The 18,989-nt window shown below is 47.4% G+C and overlaps 1 protein-coding gene across 1 annotated transcript in view; it reads right to left on the bottom strand.

Moving 5' to 3' along the window:
• Window positions 1-847: 847 nt before the first annotated feature.
• The window catches only part of KCNK17 (potassium two pore domain channel subfamily K member 17), a 41,550-nt gene continuing 23,408 nt past the window's right edge, over window positions 848-18,989 (bottom strand). The window contains exons 2-5 of the mRNA XM_033938378.1: window positions 12,430-12,547; window positions 11,670-11,836; window positions 8,257-8,425; window positions 848-1,892 (exon numbers count right to left, since the gene is read on the bottom strand). Coding sequence (XP_033794269.1) covers window positions 1,606-1,892; window positions 8,257-8,425; window positions 11,670-11,836; window positions 12,430-12,547 — 741 coding nt within the window. The 3' untranslated portion in view covers window positions 848-1,605. The remainder of the gene's footprint in view (window positions 1,893-8,256; window positions 8,426-11,669; window positions 11,837-12,429; window positions 12,548-18,989) is intronic.

Raw genomic sequence — 18,989 nt, 5'->3', positions numbered from 1 at the left:
GAGGCCTTGGTGTTATGTCAGGTCTCACCGGGGTTCGCTGAATTGGTGAGTCCGATTTTCCTCAGACAACAAATCGATTCACCGACGTGAATCAATTCGAATTGGCAAATCAGGCAGCCTGTGACCTTGAAAGATCTGTAAGATCAATCCCAAGGACAGAGTTTATAGTTTACTTTGTCTATTTATTGTCCGTTATTTCCAAAGCGGATCACAAGATCAAATACATAATATATGTAACAAACATCCACACAAAATCAGACAACAGACAAATACATCTTCCCTCCACCACAATGTCCATTATTCCACTATAACAGTGTCTCTCAAACGTTTTTGAGCCGGTCACACTAAAAGGTAGTGGCTACGGCTTGAGGCACCCAGAAGTGCGCGGACGTTGCCGTGACGACATCATGCCTACGCGTGACATCATCACGTTGACATCCGCGCATGTGCCAAGGCCCTCCAGATGGGCCCTGAGACGCCATTAGGGGGTGCCAGCAGGGAAGAGGGCCGGAGGGAAGGAGAGGCCCTGGCACCAGTTGATTGCCTACAGGAGTGTTTCTCAAGCTAAGCACCCCCTAAGTCTAACAAATATCAACTGAGTACCCCAACCACAGACCTCCCTAGGCCCACCCAAGCTCTGCCCCAAATCCCACCCCCTTTACTAATTGTAATCCAATGTTTTCCATTCATTTTTCATATAAATTCTCAAAACTGACACTTTTCAATCACTATATTGAAAATAAAATCATTTTACCGACCGGCGATCCTCTGTAGGCTGCTGTAATTAGCTTTAAAGGTGAGACAGGGAGGCCTGGGGGGGGGGGGGGCTAGAGAGAAAGGGGAAACATGCAGGCCTTCGGTAAATCGGGCAGCGCTGGTGCCGTACCGCGTAGGGAAGTCAGCTGGCAGGCGCCTCTCTTCCTTCTCAGTGTGCCACGGCACACAGTTTGAGATACACTGCACTATAACATCAAATGATTTCTCAACAGCCATGCAGAGTTGAGTACCCCCAAGCCCACCCGTCTCTTGCAGCATTACGTGAACTCACTCTTAGCCTCTTATCTCCAAATCAGTCACACAACAGCTCAAGGATGTTGCCAAAGTGAGGTCTGACAAACAAAGACGTGAAGAAAGCTGGAAAGGGAGAATAGAGAATGGAAAAAGAGGGGCAGACAAAGGCACGTCAAAGGAAAACTCTGTCTTAACAATTACCGATTCATTTCCACCACCGTTTCCACCCCATTTCCATGGCTGTGCTGCAGGTGGCACACATCTCCAAAGGACATGTGAACATATTCTGTTTAGCGCTGGCAGACAGCGGTTTCAGTTCCAGCCTTCCCAGAATCAACCCGAGAGGATGTAGCGTGAGCCACTAGGGGCCAAGCAGAGGAGGCTGAACCCCCCTGAGCCCTTTTTTTTCATAAACATCAGCGCTTCTAACTCCAAGTCATCCTGACACTTGGATTCCAGTCCCGCTTTTTCCTGTTCTTGTCCCATCACAGTACCAGACTGCCGTCAGGCGAGAAGATGGGGGGGAGGAAAATTAAAATGCAGGGTTAGAATCATGTTTCTCGTGGGTACGGACTTAGTCCAGCAGCGCTGAGCTCAGTCAGCAATCTCTGGCTTCATACTGTCACCGCTGCTGAACATTTCCACCTTCTCGGTGGTCTCCTTCAGGACCGGCTGCAGGTTGCTGTCCTGCGAAGCGTCCGACAGATCCTGCTCGGTCTCCTTCTTGGCCCCCGTCCTGCAGCACTGGCAGATATCGCCACAATTCTCCAGGAAGCCAATGCAGAGATTGATGAGCAAGGCCAGCCAAGCCATCCCAAAGAGGATCCAGAGCGCCACCACGTTCTTGTACCACGGCGGGTAGTCCTGAGCCGGGTTCATACCTGCAGCCAGAAAAAAAGCAGAGGACTCAGAAAAGGGGAAGGAGCTGTTATTATGCCCATCTACATTTCCTCAAAAATTTATTTAGGGGTCAATATCTAGCGGAAGTGAGCGTTTTGTTCACCACTGACAAGTTAATCCTGTATAAGAAGATATAATATGAATAAATATATGATATATTTTATATAGTTATGTACATGTAGGTATGTATAAAGCAGGTAGATTGATTATGTCAGGGGTAGGGAACTCCGGTCCTCGAGAGCCGTATTCCAGTCGGGTTTTCAGAATTTCCCCAATGAATATGCATTGAAAGCAGTGCATGCAAATTGATCTCATGCATATTCATTGGGGAAATCCTGAAAACCCGACTAGAATACGGCTCTCGAGGACCAGAGTTCCCTACCCCTTGATTATGTATTATATGCAGAAATAAGAAAGAGGATTGATTATCATATGGTTTAAGAGGGCTATATTGAGAACCAGCTCAGAAAATGCTAACTCTGTATTGTAACATCTTTACAAAAGCAAAGTGTTGATTAAGGTTTAATAATATATTGATAAATAATGCCTGTATTTGTTCAGACTCCTGAGGCAGGCCCATTTGGGGCCGAAACACGAGTCTTCCTTCGCTGTTTCTTTGTCACTTTCCAAATTTTGGGAAGTAATCATCTCCTGTTCTTCTGACACTGTGTTGAAACCATCCTAGGAAATGCAAACTCTATATTGTAACACCTTTACAGAAGCTCATGTGTTGCAACACCATTACAAAGCTCATATAAACTGCTCTGAGTTGATTCCCCTAGTCATTAGCAGCAGTATAGAAGCTTTCAATAAACAACAAATATTTGGCGGCCGGCTTAATTCGGGAGCTATGTGCTCGTGCGTGTGTTTACGGCTTAATTCAGGAGCCGTGAGCCCGGCAGCAGGACCTGTGCCTGAGCTGGTAGATGGCAGAGGCATCATCCTGAAGCAGGAGGGCAGCTGTATGGGGACCCCGAGGGAAGGAAGTCACCCTGCTGAAGGGGCTGCGGCACCCTGGCATCATCCAGGCAGGTACCCACCCCTGGGCCACCATAGCAAACCTGGGTTGTGGAACGAATCGTCTGAGTTTACATTATGGCCTATGGGGAACTTTGCTTTGGAACAAATTATGCTCGTAAACCAAGATACCACTGTGTTTTGCTTTATGGATCATTTCATATTTAACTGATTTGAAAAAGATGTGTAGCAAACAAAATTTAGAAACAGGGAGGTTGGGGGGGGGAGGAACAAATGATTGTAGAATTGGGGTTGGTGAAGGGGGTTCTGAAATAGCTGTGCGCCCCGCGATCCCTTTCCTATCTTGAATTTCTGATGTTTTTCTCCTTGGTTAGTTGCAGGTTTTAAGAGAGATCTGAATGAGTTTGTATTAAGAACCCAAAGCAACAAAAAGGAAGGAGGAGGTCCAACCTTGTCTGCAGAAAAAACCAACCAGGAACAAACAAAAACAAACTGCAGATATGTACAAGATGCAGGCGAAATTTATTGTGACAAATATAAATATATAAAAACCTTTTTACCAAACAATGGACCCGACACGGTCCGATGCGCTGAGAATCGCCAACTGCTGTAAAGCGTCTCACGAAGCGCATCGGACCTTTTGGTTTATGACATTTTACTCTACAATTTTTTGTGGCATATTTTTCAAACCTTTTTCATTTTGGACCCCCGACGAAGGTTTGTCCGAAACACGGACCGTGTCGGGTCCATTGTTTGGTAAAAAGGTTTTTATATATTTATATTTGTCACAATAAATTTCGCCTGCATCTTGTACATATCTGCAGTTTGTTTTTGTTTGTTCCTGTATTAAGAACCCATCCAGTCCATGGGATACTGAGAAGAAGTTTTTCAATACTGTTTTGTCTGGAACCATTTTGGTGTAGAAGATAAAGAATCAAGAGGTTTGTGTAAGAACAATTGGAGTGCCTGACTTGTTTTTAAGAAGTGAAGTGTTAAAACACTACCCTGGTGTTTTTCCTTTTTGCTGATGAGCGTTTTGTGGGGTAGATATGAGATGTGTTGGTTGATTTTTTGAATCTCCTAATTAATTCCAGAAGTTTATGAAACCAACCAACAGCAGACTAAAAGCAAACTGTAGAAGTATTTTTTCTTGCAGCACATAGTTAAGCTGTGGATGTCAAGGTGACCAGCACTGACGCCTTTAAAATAAATTTAGACAAGTTCTTGGAAGCAAAGTTCATTAAAGTAATAATGCAGTCTTGAGAAAGTCATCACTTATCCCTTTAAATGAGATAAGAGAAAGATCTGCTTTTGGGGATCCGTCAGGCACTTGTCACCTAGACTGGCCTCTGTCAGAGACAGGGCACTGGGCTTCACGGGTTTAACACCTTGCTGATAACTTTGAGAAATATGTGTATTTTTACTGATTGCATTCTGTAACTCGCTGACTGTTCAATAACATTTTCGCTATTTGTATTCTGTACTTCACTGATTGTCCAGCTCTCTTCAGTGTAGATCGCCTAGAAGTTGTAAGATTGTGGCGGTATAGAAAAACTAAAGTTATTATTATTATTATTTAGTGGGTCATGTTTGTAATTGGTTATGCACCTGTAATCTACGGAGTGTCCACCAGAGGTCAGGGCTACTCCAAGTATGACATGCAGTAGTTGGAAAATGAACTACAGTACAGTAGAGAATGACACGGTGACAAAATTCATCATCGTTCCCATCCCCGTGGATAACCGCGGGAAATAATCCCATGTAATTTTGTAGTGTCTATTTCAACCTCAGTCCTTCTACCCCAGCATTCTTCAACGCAAAGCTTGAGGGTCAGTGGTTGTGGCCATTCATACTCTGATTCTTCCCTCTCTCCTTGAAGAATGACATGAAAGTGGTTTCCCGCGGTTATCCGCAGGGACGGGAACGGTGATGAATTTTGTCACTGTGTCATTCTCTGCAGTACAGTACTCCCCCAAAATTCACAGGGGTTCTGTTCCAGGAACCCCCGCGAATTTCAAAAAACTGCGAATACGGTTTTTAGGCAGGAGAGATAGGAGAGGGCAGCTGGAGCGCCGGCGAGTAAAGGAAATCACTCGCTGTATGCTCCGACCGCCTCTTCCTGTACTAAAGTCGGGCCTCACCAATCAGGAGCTGCTTTGATACGCTTTGACAAGCAGCTCCTGATTGGTGAGGCCCGACTTTAGTACAGGAAGAGGCGGTCGGAGCATACAACGAGTGATTCCCTTCACTCGCCGGCACTCCAGCTGCCCTCTCCTGCCTCCGCTGCCCAGTCATTCACGGTCAGAAAATACTGTGAATGACCGGGACCATGAACCGCTGACCGCGAATTTGCGGGGGAGCACTGTATATCTATTTTGACTTTAGGAATTTTTAGGAAAGAAATGGAAAACAGAAAACTAAAACATATTGCTCCACAGCGCAACTGCACCTCGAAAACTGTGCGCCCCTCTGGTCACCACATTTCAAAAAAGATGTGGAGGGGCATTTTCGATTTGATGTCCAAATCCGAGACGGAATGTTTTGCGGATTACACACACACAAAAAAAATCCAGTAGCGGACATGGCCATTTTCAAAACAGAAAAATGGTCTTTTGGTTTCGAAAATGGCCATTTCTCAAATGTGCTTCTCCTCAGTGCATCTGTCTTTTTGAACCATTTTCAAAAGAAAAATGCACAAAACAAGCCATTGGGACATAGGAGAGGCCAGCATTTTTAGCAGACTGGCCACACAAACATCCCAGCAGAGTAGCGGGCTACCCTGAGGGGGGAGCGATGCAGTGAACTTCACATAAAAAGGCCCAGGTACACGTCTCATTAGGGTTATCAGATTTTTATCCAGAGAAACCCAGACACATGGACCAGCCCCATTCCACCTATAGCCCCGCCCCTCAAGGCCTCATATTTGTTTTCTGACCTCCAGGCCGTGTCTGGAGGGTTTCCGAGCATGCGCAGAGGTGTGCGACATCATCCTCGCATGCTCAGGGGCCTCCAGTCACGCCCGGGGGGGGGGGGGGGTCATGGCTTTCTAAAACCTGATCAAACTACTGGGTTTTGGAAAGAGGACATGTATGGTTGTCCCAGACGTCTGGTAAACCTACGTCTCACCATAACTCCATTATATTCTATGGTGAGCCCTCCAAAACCCACCCAAAACCACTGGACCCAACTGTAAACCACACCGATAGCCTTTGTACCTAGATGTCACCTATATGTAGGTACAGTGGGATTAGGGTGGGGTTTGGAAGGCTCACATATTCCACCATACATGTAAGTAGTTGGAGTAGGATATAGGCCCGAATCCCCATCTCTATGGTTGACTACACCGCTCACTAGACTACTCCAGGAACTCGCTTGCTGCCCTATTAGGACTGGCCATAACATCTGGACCTATCATGCAGGCAGGTATGTACTGTTTCATTCATATCTTTGGGGGTGGGAGGGTGTCAATAACTGGGGGGAGTGTGGTGGTGGGGGAGGTCATGGCTTCATCCCTCCAGTGGTCACTTTTTTGTTGCTAAAAACAGGTCTAGCCTCAAACGTCCAAATAAGGTAGAGGTCTGTAAAATACGGAGTGGAGTGGAAAGGGTAGATGTGGATTGCTTCAATACTGTTTCCAAAAGTACAAGGACTAGAGGCACACAATGAAGCTACTAAGTTGTGAATTTAAAACAAACCAGGTTAAACTTTCTTCACTCAACGTGTAGTTAACTCTGAAATTCATTGCCAGAGAATGTGGTGAAAGCAGTTACCTTAGCAGGGTTTAAGAAAGGTTTGGAAAATTTCCTAAAAGAAAAGCCAATATGTCATTATTGAGATGAGTTTGAGAAAATCCACTGCTTATTTCTAGAATATGCAGCATAATATCTGCTTTATTTTTTTTTAGATTTTACAAGGCACTTGTGATCTCGATGGGCCACTGTTGGAAACAAAGACACTTGACTTGATGGACCTTCCATTTTCCCAATATGACAACTCTTATGTTCTTAAATGCATCTCAAAAGAACCTAAGACTAGCCATACTGGGTCAGGCCAATGGTCCATCAAGCCCAGTAGCCCGTTCTCACGGTGGCCAATCCAGGTTCCTAGTACCTGGCCAAAACCCAAGGAGTAGCAACATTCCATTCAGAATCCTATAGAATAGCAAGATTCTGGAACCCCAAAGAGTATCAAAAGATTCTGGAACCCCAATGAGAGCAACATTCCAGAGCTGAGGTTGTGATGTCATAATGCCTCATTCCACAGAGCCTCAGAGCCAACCTCAACAGTGATGTTACAATGGCTTGATTATTCTATACTTGGCACAAGTAATAGCATAAGAACAGCCTTACTGGGTCAGACCAATGGTCCACAAAGCCCAGTAGCCCATTCTCATGGTGGCCAATCCAGGTCACTAGTACCTGGCCAAAGCCCAAGGAGTAGCAACATTCCATTCAGAATCCTATAGAATAGCAAGATTCTGGAACCCCAAAGAGTAACAAAAGATTCTGGAACCCCAATGAGAGCAACATTCCAGAGCTGAGATTGTGATATCATAATGCCTCATTTCACAGAGCCTCAGAGCCAACCTCATCAGTGATGTTACAATGGCTTAATTGTCTTATACTTGGCTCATGTAAGAACATAAGAATAGCCTTACTGGGTCAGACCAATGGTCCATCAAGCCCGGTAGCCCATTCTCATGGTGGCCAATCCAGGTCACTAGTACCTGGCCAAAGCCCAAGGAGTAGCAACATTCCATTCAGAATCCTATAGAATAGCAAGATTCTGGAACCCCAAAGAGTAACAAAAGATTCTGGAACCCCAATGAGAGCAACATTCCAGAGCTGAGATTGTGATGTCATAATGCCTCATTCCACAGAGCCTCAGAGCCAACCTCATCAGTGATGTTACAATGGCTTAATTGTCTTATACTTGGCTCATGTAAGAACATAAGAATAGCCTTACTGGGTCAGACCAATGGTCCATCAAGCCCGGTAGTCTATTCTCACGGTGGCCAAACCAAGTCACTAGTGCCTGGCCAAAACCTAAGGAGTAGCAACATTCCATGCTACCAATCCAGGGTAAGCAGAGGCTTCCCCATGTCTTTCTCAATAACAGACTATGGACTTTTCCTCCAGGAACTTGTCCAAACCTTTCTTAAAACCAGCTACGCTACCCGCTTTTACTACAACCTCTGGCAGTCTGGATGAGCTATCATATATTTTACAGCACTCCCTGTGTGATCAGAGGGGCATTGCTGAGGGATTGACTCTTTGGGGCAACTCTTGGTAGCATCCCCGTGGCAAGGAGCGACCTTGCTCAGAACTTTGACCACACACAGCCACGGAGATGTAAGCCGTCACTCACCAATTACGTAATCCCCGAAGCCGATGGTGCTGAGGGTGATGAACGCATAGTAAATGCCTTCGGAATAGTTCCAGTCTTCTATGCTGGTGAACATCAGGGGAGGCAAGAAGAAGAAGAGAAGGAGGCCAAGGCCCAGGGCACAGAGGCTCGTCAGCACTTTGGCCGTTTTCTGAAGCAGAAAATGGAAATGAGGATTAGAGATACAAATTCTCACCCTAAACTCATGTCCAGCCGTGACAGGCTGGTAGGTCAGCGTCTCGCAAACTTTACGAGCTGCGGCACCCTAAACTGGCAGCTGCAGCTCGAGGGCGCCTGGAAGTCGCTGTGATGATGTCACATGCATGCATGACATCATCACGTTGACATCCGCGCACGTGCAGAGGCCCTCCAGACGGGGCCCTGAGCTGCCAGTAGGGGATGCAGAAAAAGAAGAGGCACGGAGAGGAGAGGCACTGGCGGTGGCTGACTGCATACAAGATGTGCCTCTCGCCGTGAGAGGCACATCCTGTAGGCAGTCAGCCGGTGCTGGTGCCTCTCCTCCTCCCCGCCGTCTCGTGGCATACCTGAAATCTCATGCGGCACACAGTTTGCGATACATTGCTGTAGGAGAAGGGGAGGGAGCAGACACAGTTAGTCAGTGGAGGGTGGCTTCTCCAAAAGTGTACAGAGGAGGTCTGAACATCCCTTGGTGAGAAGGGAGGAGATAAGACCAAGTATCCCAAGGGGCAAAGAGGGAGAAGCATGCACAAATCTCAGGGATGGAAGAAAAAGAGGGACGGAGCAGCCCATCTGCCCAGGGGAAAGAGGAGGAGGAGAAGGTAGAGTGCAAATTTGAGGGGGGAGGGAACAGAGGAAGAAGCATGCAGAAGAGGAGAGACACAAAAGCCCATTTGCCCAGGGGAGAGAGGAGACAGCACTGTGCACATTCGGGGTGGGGGTGGAGGGGATGATCTAGTCTGTCCATGCCATCTGCTTTCCCTTCCTTTCCCTTGGAGATTAAATATACTTGTTTCAAGTAGAGAGCTGCACGGGAACGGGGATGACGGGAATCCCACAGGACCCGCAGGGATCCCGCGGGTTCTCCCTTCGGGTCACGGGGATCCCATGGGGACGTACCCTAGGGTCGCGGGGTTCCTGCGGGGTTGGATGCACTCAAGCTGCTAGGCTCGTCTTCTTTTCCCTACCTGCCCTGCCGCAGCACACAGCTGACCCGGAAGTCTTCCACGATGTCAGTGTTGACGTCGGCGGGAGGGCTTAAGCAAAGCCCTCCCTCCCTCCGACGTCAGCGCTGACATCGGGAAGACTTCCGGTCGACTGTGTGCTGCGGCAGGACAGGTAGGATAAATTCAAGGCAGTGGCGTACCAAGGGGGGGGGGGGGGTCCGCCCCGGGGCAGCCTTAGGGGGGGTGCAGAGCCGGCCAGATCCCCTTACCTTAGTGGCGCTTTCCTCCGACTGACCGACAAAAGGCCTGGTCCGACAAAACTCCCTGCCCTATTGCCGCGAATCTAAATTACCTTCTTACAGCAGCTGGATTCAGGGCAGGGAGGTTTGTCGGACCGGGCCTGTTCTGTTGTTGGTCGGGTGGGGAAGCGCCACGAAGGTAAGGGGCAGGGAGGGAGAAAGGGAGGAAAGGTGGAGTGGAGAGGAAAAGACACTTAAGGGAAATGGGTAAAACTGAGGGGGGAGAAGGACGCTGAAAGCACTGAGGAAGACAGAGGAGGGAGAAGGACGCTGAAAGAACATGGGGAAGACAAAGGGGTGGAGAAGGACGCTGAAAGGACATGGGGAAGACAGAGGGGGGAGAAGGATGCTGAAAGGACATGGGGAAGATGGGGGGGAGAAGGACGCTGAAAGGACATGGGGAAGACAGAGGGAGGAAAAGGACCTGACAGGACATGGGGAAGATGGGGGGAGAAGGACGCTGAAAGGAAATGGGGAAGAGAGAGTGGGGAGAAGATGCTGAAGGGAAATGGGGAAGAGAGAGTGAGGCGAAGACGCTGAATGGAAATGGGGAAGAGAGAGTGGGGCGAAGACGCTGGCAGGGAAGAAGATGGGAGCGGAGGGAAGAAGATGGGTGCCAGACCAATTTGGAAGGGGGGAGAAAGGGAGAGGCACAGTAACAGAGCAAATGAAAGACGCAGAGAGAAGAGAGATAGTGGATGGAAGGAATTGTATGAGAACATGAGGAAAGCAGAAACCAGGCAACAAAGGTAGGAAAAAAATTCTTTTTTTTTTTTTTTTGCTTCAGGATAAAGTAGTATATTAGTTGTGTTGATAAAAATTTATAAACATTAGAGGCTCTGGTAGAAACCCGTTTACAAAGTTTGTATTCTTCCCAATTAATATTTCCAAATTAATAAAGTCTCTTTGCTTATTTGTAAATGGGTTTCTACCAGAGCCTTTAATTCAGTAGCATAATTAAATGAAATAACTATTTCTGAAGTTTATAGGGACGGGCGGGGACGGAGGGGATTCCTTGCGGGGACATGTGGGAACGAAGGGGATTCCTCACGGGCACAGGTGGGGATGGAGGGATTCCTCACGGGGATGGGTGGGACTTTGACGGGGACGGGTGGGGACGGGTGGGATTTCTGTCCCCGCGCAACTGTCTAGTTTCAAGCTTTCTTGAATTCAGACCCATTTTTTATCTCCACCACCTCCACCTTGAGGCTGTTCCCTTAACGTAAAAAATATTTTCTGAGGTTACTTCTGAGACTAATCCTTTTGACCTTCATCCAGTGCCGCCACCCCCCCTCCCTTTCAATTAAAAGAGGCTCTCCTCATGACAAGAAACAGAGAGAAATGAAGGCAGATAAAGATCATATGACCTACCTAGTTGAAAAGAGGAGAAGGAAGCATTCATCTGCCCAGGGGAGAAGGGAACGGGGAAGGAGGAGGCAGTGAGCACGTTTTGGAGGAAGTATGCATCCCTTATATGGAAGAGGAGGGTCACAACAGCACATCTGTCCAGGGGAGAGAGGAGGCGGCATTGTGCACTTCCTGAGAAGTGGGGGGGGGGGGCATTTTTCCTGGAGTGAAAGGAGGAAAGGGCATGTGTGTCCCTGGCAGGGATGATGAAGAGGAGGAAGAGGGAGCATGCATAGGAAAAAGAGGTGAAGGGAATGAACGGACTAGGACAGAGAGATTGATGACAAATGTGCATCGCTGCAGTGAGGAGGGGAAGAGAAAGGGATGAAAGAGAGCATATCCCAGGAGTTAAGCTTTGACCTGTGTTGCTCTGGGAAAGGGGGAGGTGGCCCTGTACAAAGAAGGAGGGGAAACGGTAAGAGCAGAGGATGAGAAAGGAAGTGATGGCCTCAGAGAGAGGCCAGAAAGTGCATCAGGGAATGGGTGGCCCAGGAAGGGGGGAGAGGGCAGCAGGAAATGGGTAGCGCTTTTTCCTACTCCTTACCGGCCGAGACAGCTTCTTCCCCAGTACGTTGGAACAGCGATGAACCCAGTTGGACATCCACTGGCCGATGCGGTTCAGCAGGATGAGATTCAAGGGGATCCCCACCAAGGCATAGAAGATACAGAAGATCTGACCACCGGTCGTGCTGGGGCTTAGGTTCCCATATCCTGCCCCACAAACAGACAGACAAAAAACTTGACTAGTGCTACTTCCACTAAAAATCAGCCCACCTCCCCCTCCCCCCCAATTTCCATTCCATGGGTGCTGAGCCCCTCTGGAGATGAGCCATGCGGATGGACCCATTGTTCTCTGACTGGAGAATGTGTGTATAGAGAAGACGAGAGTGTACCTTCAGCTCCACCAAAAACATATGACCCCCCCCCCCACTTCCCGAATAAGCCTTCCTGTTTCCTATGTGGCCTCCCAGCAGTTAAGCTGAATCCATGGCTGATCTGCTGAACTCCACTGAGGTCTGTTCCCAGTGGGAACACACTTCCTTTCTAGCATAGGCAAAACAAGCATTGCATCCCCACTTCCCCCCTAGTAGCAAAAAAAAAAAAAAAAAGCAGAGTGCAGCTCCCTAAAGAGCCATTTTCAGCATGTTTTTCTGTGCTCATCTACAGGTGGTGTCAGATACAGAGGGAGAGGCAAGTACCTGAGATGCCAGCAGAGATCACCGCTGGGTACCAGGTCCTAGTGAGTGTTGGTCAAATCGAAGTTAGGTTTCGTTACACACAGTTTGCAGGGATCAGACACTCACCAATGGTGGTTACTACGGTGACACAGAAGAAAAAGGAGCCAGCAAACTTCCACTTCCCCAGCAGGGTGGTGGCATTTTGCTGCAGGTTGATGCCAGTCTTGTAAGCTTCAATGATATCCTGCAGGGGAGAGAATACAGGTCACCACTCCTCTCCTCACCCAACATAACTTATGCAAATCATTGCCCATTCAGCCTCATCTCTGTTTTCTATAATGTGACGATCTACACAGAGGGCCTGATTCTCAAAACATACATGCCGACTGCAAGCGGCGACAGGCATCCTACCGCTGTCTGGCAGCCAATCAGGACGCATGCTTTTTAAAAAATAGTATCCGAGGCAGGACGCCTATATTGTAGGCCTCTGTAGCGGGTCTTGAGTGGCCTTGGGTGGGCTTATGCGTCAGTTCACATCTCCGTAGATGCGAGACAGACGTCTTAAATGTAGGCCTGCAAAATGCTAGCCAACACTTAAGGCGTCTGTCTGGGAATGTAGACATGATTTTGAATGGGACGTTGATGCGTGATCGATATGTGATCAGCGGCCGCTGATATCGGTATCCTATATAGAGTCAGGCCCAGAGAGCTCACCTTTTTTGACATATTGTTTAACAGGAAACACATATTACTTCAAATTGAAGGGGGGACAGAGAAAGAGAGAGAGAGAGAGAGAAGGAAAGAGAGAGAAAGAAAGAGAGGAGAGAGAAAAAGAGAGAGAGAAAGAGAAAGAGAGAGAGAGAAGGAGAGAAAGAAAAAGAAAGAGAGAGAGAGAGGAGAGAGAGAAAAAGAGAAAGAGAGAGAGAAGGAGAGAGAGAAAGAGAAAGAAAGAAAGAGAGGAGAGAGCGAAATAGAGAGAGAGAAAGAGAGAGAGGAAAGAGAGAAAAAGAAAGAGAGAGAGAGAGAGAGAGGAGAGAGAGAGAGAGAGGGAGAGAGAGAAAGAGAGAGAAAGAAAGAGAGGAGAGAGAGAAAAAGAGAGAGAGAAAGAGAAAGAGAGAGAGAGAAGGAGAGAAAGAAAAAGAAAGAGAGAGAGAAAGAGAGAGAGGAGAGAGAGAAAAAGAGAAAGAGAGAGAGGAGAGAGAAAGAGAAAGAAAGAAAGAGAGGAGAGAGCGAAAAAGAGAGAGAAAGAGAGAGAGGAAAGAGAGAAAAAGAAAGAGAGAGAGAGAGAAAGAGAGAAGGAGAGAGAGAAAGAGAGAGAAAAAGAGAGAGAGAAAGAAAGAGAGGAGAGAGAAAAAGAGAGAGAGAAAGAGAAGGAGAGAGAAAAAGAAAGAGAGAGAGAGAGAGAAGGAAAGAGAGAAAAAGAAAAAGAAAGAGAGAGAGAAGGAAAGGTAGAAAAAGAAAGAGAGAGAGAGAAGGAAAGAGAGAAAAAGAAAGAGAAAGAGAGAGAGAGAAAGAGAGAGAGAGAGAGAGAGAAGAAGAGAGAGACTGCCTGTCCCAGAACTTAGTGAAGGACACTTGTAATAAGGTCGTCAGGGCTGGCTCAACCTATGAACCAGGTGAGGCCCTGGCCCAGGACGCTGGAGATAAAGAGCACCAAAATCCCAGCCCGGTCTACCTTCAGACTTCTAGAGGGATAGATACCAGACTGGGATTTTGGTATCTGCCGTCACCAAAGCCCTGAGCCGGTACCTCACCTGGTCCAGCAGGAGGGGAATGTAATCTTTTGTGGTTTTGTATTGTCTAGTCCAGGGGTGCCCACACTTTTTGGGCTTATGAGCTACTTTTAAAATGACCAAGTCAAAATGATCTACCAACAATAAAATTTTAAAAAACACAAAGCACACAGTACGCAGAGAAAATGTTAATTATCATTTGTATTCGGGGGGTTTTTTTCCAGAGGTCAAGGCAGATGACTTTAAAATATGCAATGTCACCTCAGTAACAACTATACAAAAACAGACAAATATAGCCCCTCCTTTTTTACTAAACCGTGATAGCGGTTTTTAGCGCAGGAAGCTGTGCTGAATGCCCTGTGCTGCTCTCGATGCTCATAGGCTCCCTGCGCTAAAAACTGCTATTGTAGTTTAGTAAAAGGGGGCCATAGTGCAAAATATAGACAGCAGATATCAATTCTCAAATTGGACACATTTTGATCACTAAAATGCAAAAATCATTTTTCCTACCTTTTTGTCTGGTGATTTCATAAGTCTCTGGTTGTACTTCTTTCTTCTGTAAAGCCAATATTTCTTTCTTTCTGCCTTTCTTTCTCTCATCCCTGCCCCCCCCCCTCTTTCTTTCTGCCTTTCTTTCTCTCTCCCCCTGCCTGCCTGTCTTTCTTTCTTTCTCTCTCCCCCTGCCCCCCCAAAGCCATTGTGCCAATTTCTCCACTTCGCCGATTCTTTCCCTACCCCCAAGCCACCAACGCAATTTCTCCCTGCTGCTTCCCCGAGCAAGGCCCACAAGACTTCACTTCCGACGTCAATTCTAACGTCGGGGAGGAAGTTCCAGGCCACCAATTGGCTGGCCCAGAACTCCCTCTCCGACGTCAGAATTGATGTCGGAGGTGAAGTTTTGTAAGTCTGGCGATTGTTCGCACCAGGCCTGGCTTGGGGGAAGCAGCAGGGAGAAAAAGATCGCAAAGGCAACGCGATCCACTCGCGTTGTCTTTGCGACCTATTGGTCGATCGCGATCGACCATTTGGGCACCCCTGGTCTAGTCTATTTTGGTTCCCGGGTTCAAGTCTCAGAGGCAGTGGGAAGAAAGATGAGACAAGAGCCAGGTGGTGCATAAAAAATAAATTTTATAGGAATTGGCTTTTACAAATATAGAGTAGACAGTAAATTAGATTTAGAGCTGTTTCTCAGTGTGTATGAATGAGAGCTTGTGTCCTGCCTGAATGAATGATGTGTATCTGTTTCTGAATGGTGGGTATATAGGTGTGAAGAGGCAGAGAGGAAGGAGCTGCAGCCAGTCTTTATAGACTTCAGTAACTTCCAGTATCTCCTTCTGTCACAGCTTGGTATCTGTTTGACCAGAAGCACCTGGCTTTAAGAACAGGTAGCTGGAGCCATTCTGTGCCCGAGTCCTTATCACATCGGTTTGAAAGTCTAGAGCTTTGCAGGATACTCCCCAGTACTGTGCAAACGGTTCTTTGTTAATCTGAAGTTCTGGTCTTTTAGGAGTCATTTAGTGGTATTCTAAGGTCTTTTGTCAGACCGAATGGACAGGAGCCAATCTGCACTAACATTCCCTAGGGTCAGATTTATTTAATATAATATCCCAGAATTCTTTGCTTGCACAAGTCAGCACATAGTAATGTAATGCTGACAGAGGAGATACTGGATCACAGATAAAAGGGGGGAAGGAGAGAGAAGATTTGGTGGGGGGTACTGCAAAAGTTGGCTCAGGATGCTACAGTCCCTTGAGCCAACCTTGAACGTAGTGACATAGGAAATGATGGCAGATGGTTTATCCAGTCTGCCCCACAAATTGACTACAACTTAGCTTAATTATACAATGTTAACACACAAAACAATGCACCATTATATCCACTCCTATATTATGATAACATAGGCAGCCGTGACACCCTGACTCAGCCCTGGCAATCCCACTTTCCCGGTCCATTACCCCTTCCCCTTGGACCAGGCAGGCTATACAAAGCCCATGCAACATACAGTTAGTGGGTAGGATGGGCTGGAGAGGGCTTCAGTGGCTGGGAGGGTGTAGATGGGCTGGAGTAGGTTTTGACGGAGATTTCGGCAGTTGGAACTCAAGCACAGTACCGGGTAGAGCTTTAGATTCTTGCCCAGAAATAGCTAAGAAAAAAATTAAAAAATTTAAATTGAATCAGGTTGGGCAGATTGGATGGACCATTTGGGTCTTTGTCTGCCGTCATCTACTATGTTACTATGTAATGTCTTGGCCACACTGATGACATAAGTGATTGATGTTACAAATCATGGCAAACTCGGCATAACAATAGCATTTCTCAGCCTTCTGGCCAACCGGGAGTACTGTGCTCAGTTTTTGGAGGCCGTATCTTACAAAGAATGTAAAAACACAAAACGGTTCAGAGAAAAGTGAACGAAAACGGTATGGGGTTTACGCCACAACATAGATGAAGAGACTTGATGACCTGAAGATGAGTATCTAATTTAAATCTAATCTGAGAGTACGAGTCGCACTATACCTAAATCAATTCAAGGCGACTTACAGTACAATTTAAATAAAAATACACTTCTCCCTCCGTATTCGCTGTGATAGGCGAGTAACAGAACCGCAAATACAGAAAAACCGTGAATAACTTTTTCATGTTATTCGCCGTTTTCTATTAAAAACCATCGTGAATATGGTGAAACCGCGAATAACACGGTGGGAGACCTGGCCTGTTCCTGAAGGAGAGGCAAAACGCGGTGAAGAAAGTGCCGGGAATCGGCGATTTTCTCTGTAAACGCTTGGAATCAGCGATTTCTCTACGCAAGCTGATGTAATTTGAGGGGAGGAGCCAGAAAGCTAAAAACCGTGAATAATCAAAACCGCGAATACGGAGGGAGAAGTGTATACAATTTTGTATGGTACAAGGATACTATGGGGCAGAGTATCATAAATTGTGCGCCGTGGTGAGATTCCAGGTGTGTCGCAAGACACCGTCAAGGAGGAGAGGCGCCAGCTGACTGCTTATAGGATGGGCCTCTCGCGGCGAGAGGCACGCCCTGTAGCAGTCAGCCAGTGCCCGTGCCTCTCCACCTCTAGCAACCCCCCCCACCGTTGCAGTAATAACATGCTCCGCGCATACACAGACATCAACACGAAGACATCACAACATGCCTGTGACATCATCACGTCAACGTCCACACATGTCCAGATCCCACCAACCGTTGCACTGAAATTCAACGTGCCGCAGCTTCAGAAAGTTTGTAGGACATCGCTATAGGAATGCATTATAAAGTAGTTTGAGAGGTGGTATAATCCAAAGGAGGTGAACTGGTTAAAGAGAGGTGCTGCAAGGGAGAAGGTGGGGGTGACTCATAGTCCAACGTTGAGTGACTAACTGTGTATGTGGTGTCGTAGAGGTTGTAAGGTGTGTTGTAGGTTCGAGAGCTAAGTTTTCTGGGGTGGATATGGTGTCGAGATAAGTCTTTAGTTTCTTTCTGAACGCGAGGTACTTGGGTTCGGTTCTGATGATTTTAGGGAGGTTGTTCCATATCTTTGTGCCGATATATTGTGACCAGTCAGACTCTGTGCCTGACATGTTCCCAGCTAGAAACCCCAGGAGAGGCAGAGACAGGGCTAGGAAAGCTGTTCCCAAGCCCCGCAGAGCCCAGCAGCCTAGGTTCCCTGAGTACATTAGGGAGGACTCCGCTGAAGATGAGGTCCTATCTGATTATTCAGAAGCTGAGGACATGCAAACTCAGCCCAGTTAAACATAGAAACATAGAAACATAGAAACATGACGGCAGAAAAGGGCTATAGCCCATCAAGTCTGCCCACTCTACTGACCCACCCCATTAAGTCTGAGTACTAATGACCTAGTTCCTTAACTCGACCCTCGTAAGGATCCTACTAGGGCATCCCATTTATTCTTAAAGTCAATAACGCTGGTGGCCTTGATCACCTGCTCTGGAAGCTTGTTCCAGTGATCTACAACCCTTTCTGTGAAGAAATACTTCCTTATGTCACTATCGAATTTCCCTCCTCTGAGTTTGAATGTATGCCCCCTTGTGACCGAGGGTCCCCTGAGAAAGAAGATGTCTTCTTCCACCTCGACACGTCCCGTGATGTATTTAAATGTCTCAATCATGTCCCCCCTGCTAGGTTTGCCCCCAAACCTGGGAATATTAGGTTTAGGCAAAATGCCCTGTGAGAAAACCCTGCATTTACCCGACCATCCACAGGGGGAGCCCAAGAGAGCCTCAGAGCAGTGCAGGTACACTGAGAGCAGGGCGTGGCTCTCCCTCTGAAAAGCCAGCTGCTTTCCCTTCAGAATCAGAGAGGCAAAGGAAGGGAAAAGGTCCTCAAAGCCAGTCAGTCCAGAGCAACTGAATAGCCTAGAGCACTGTTCTTCAACCGCCGGTCCGTGGACCAGTGCCGGTCCGCAGGAAATTTCTGCCAGTCAGCGCAGGGCCAGCAAGATTGATTAACTTCAATTTCCTGCCGGTTCGCGCAGGGCCGGCAAGATCAAGATATTTTCAGTTGGTCCCCACTGCGCAGGAGAGATCATGGGGAGCCTCCGACAGTGGCTTTCTCCCCTCTCTGCAGCTCTTCTTACATACCAGCACAACGATTCAGAAAGGCAGCCTTGGGGCTTTTGCTGAGTTGCGGCCGTCTCTGATGATGCAACTTCCTCTTTCCTCAGAAGTGGCACGACCCAACAAAGGACCCGAGGTTGCCTTCCTGAATCGCTGCGCTGGGAAGTAAGGAGAATTGCTGGGAGGGGAGAAAGCCACTATTGGAGTCTAGGAAACTGCTGGGCAAGGGAAAAAAGGGACAGCTGCTACTGGACCTGGAGAGGGAGAAGGAGAGATGCTGCTGGGAGTGGAGGAGGGAAAGGAGTCTGGGAAGCTGCTGGGCAAGGGAAAAAAAGGGACAGCTACTACTGGACCTGGAGGGAAGGAGAAGGAGAGAT

Source organism: Geotrypetes seraphini, chromosome 3 (genome assembly GCF_902459505.1).
Source record: "Geotrypetes seraphini chromosome 3, aGeoSer1.1, whole genome shotgun sequence".
Lineage (NCBI taxonomy): Eukaryota > Metazoa > Chordata > Amphibia > Gymnophiona > Dermophiidae > Geotrypetes > Geotrypetes seraphini.
Note: the sequence above shows the minus strand (reverse complement) of the source record. Positions and strands in the feature narration are given on the sequence as shown.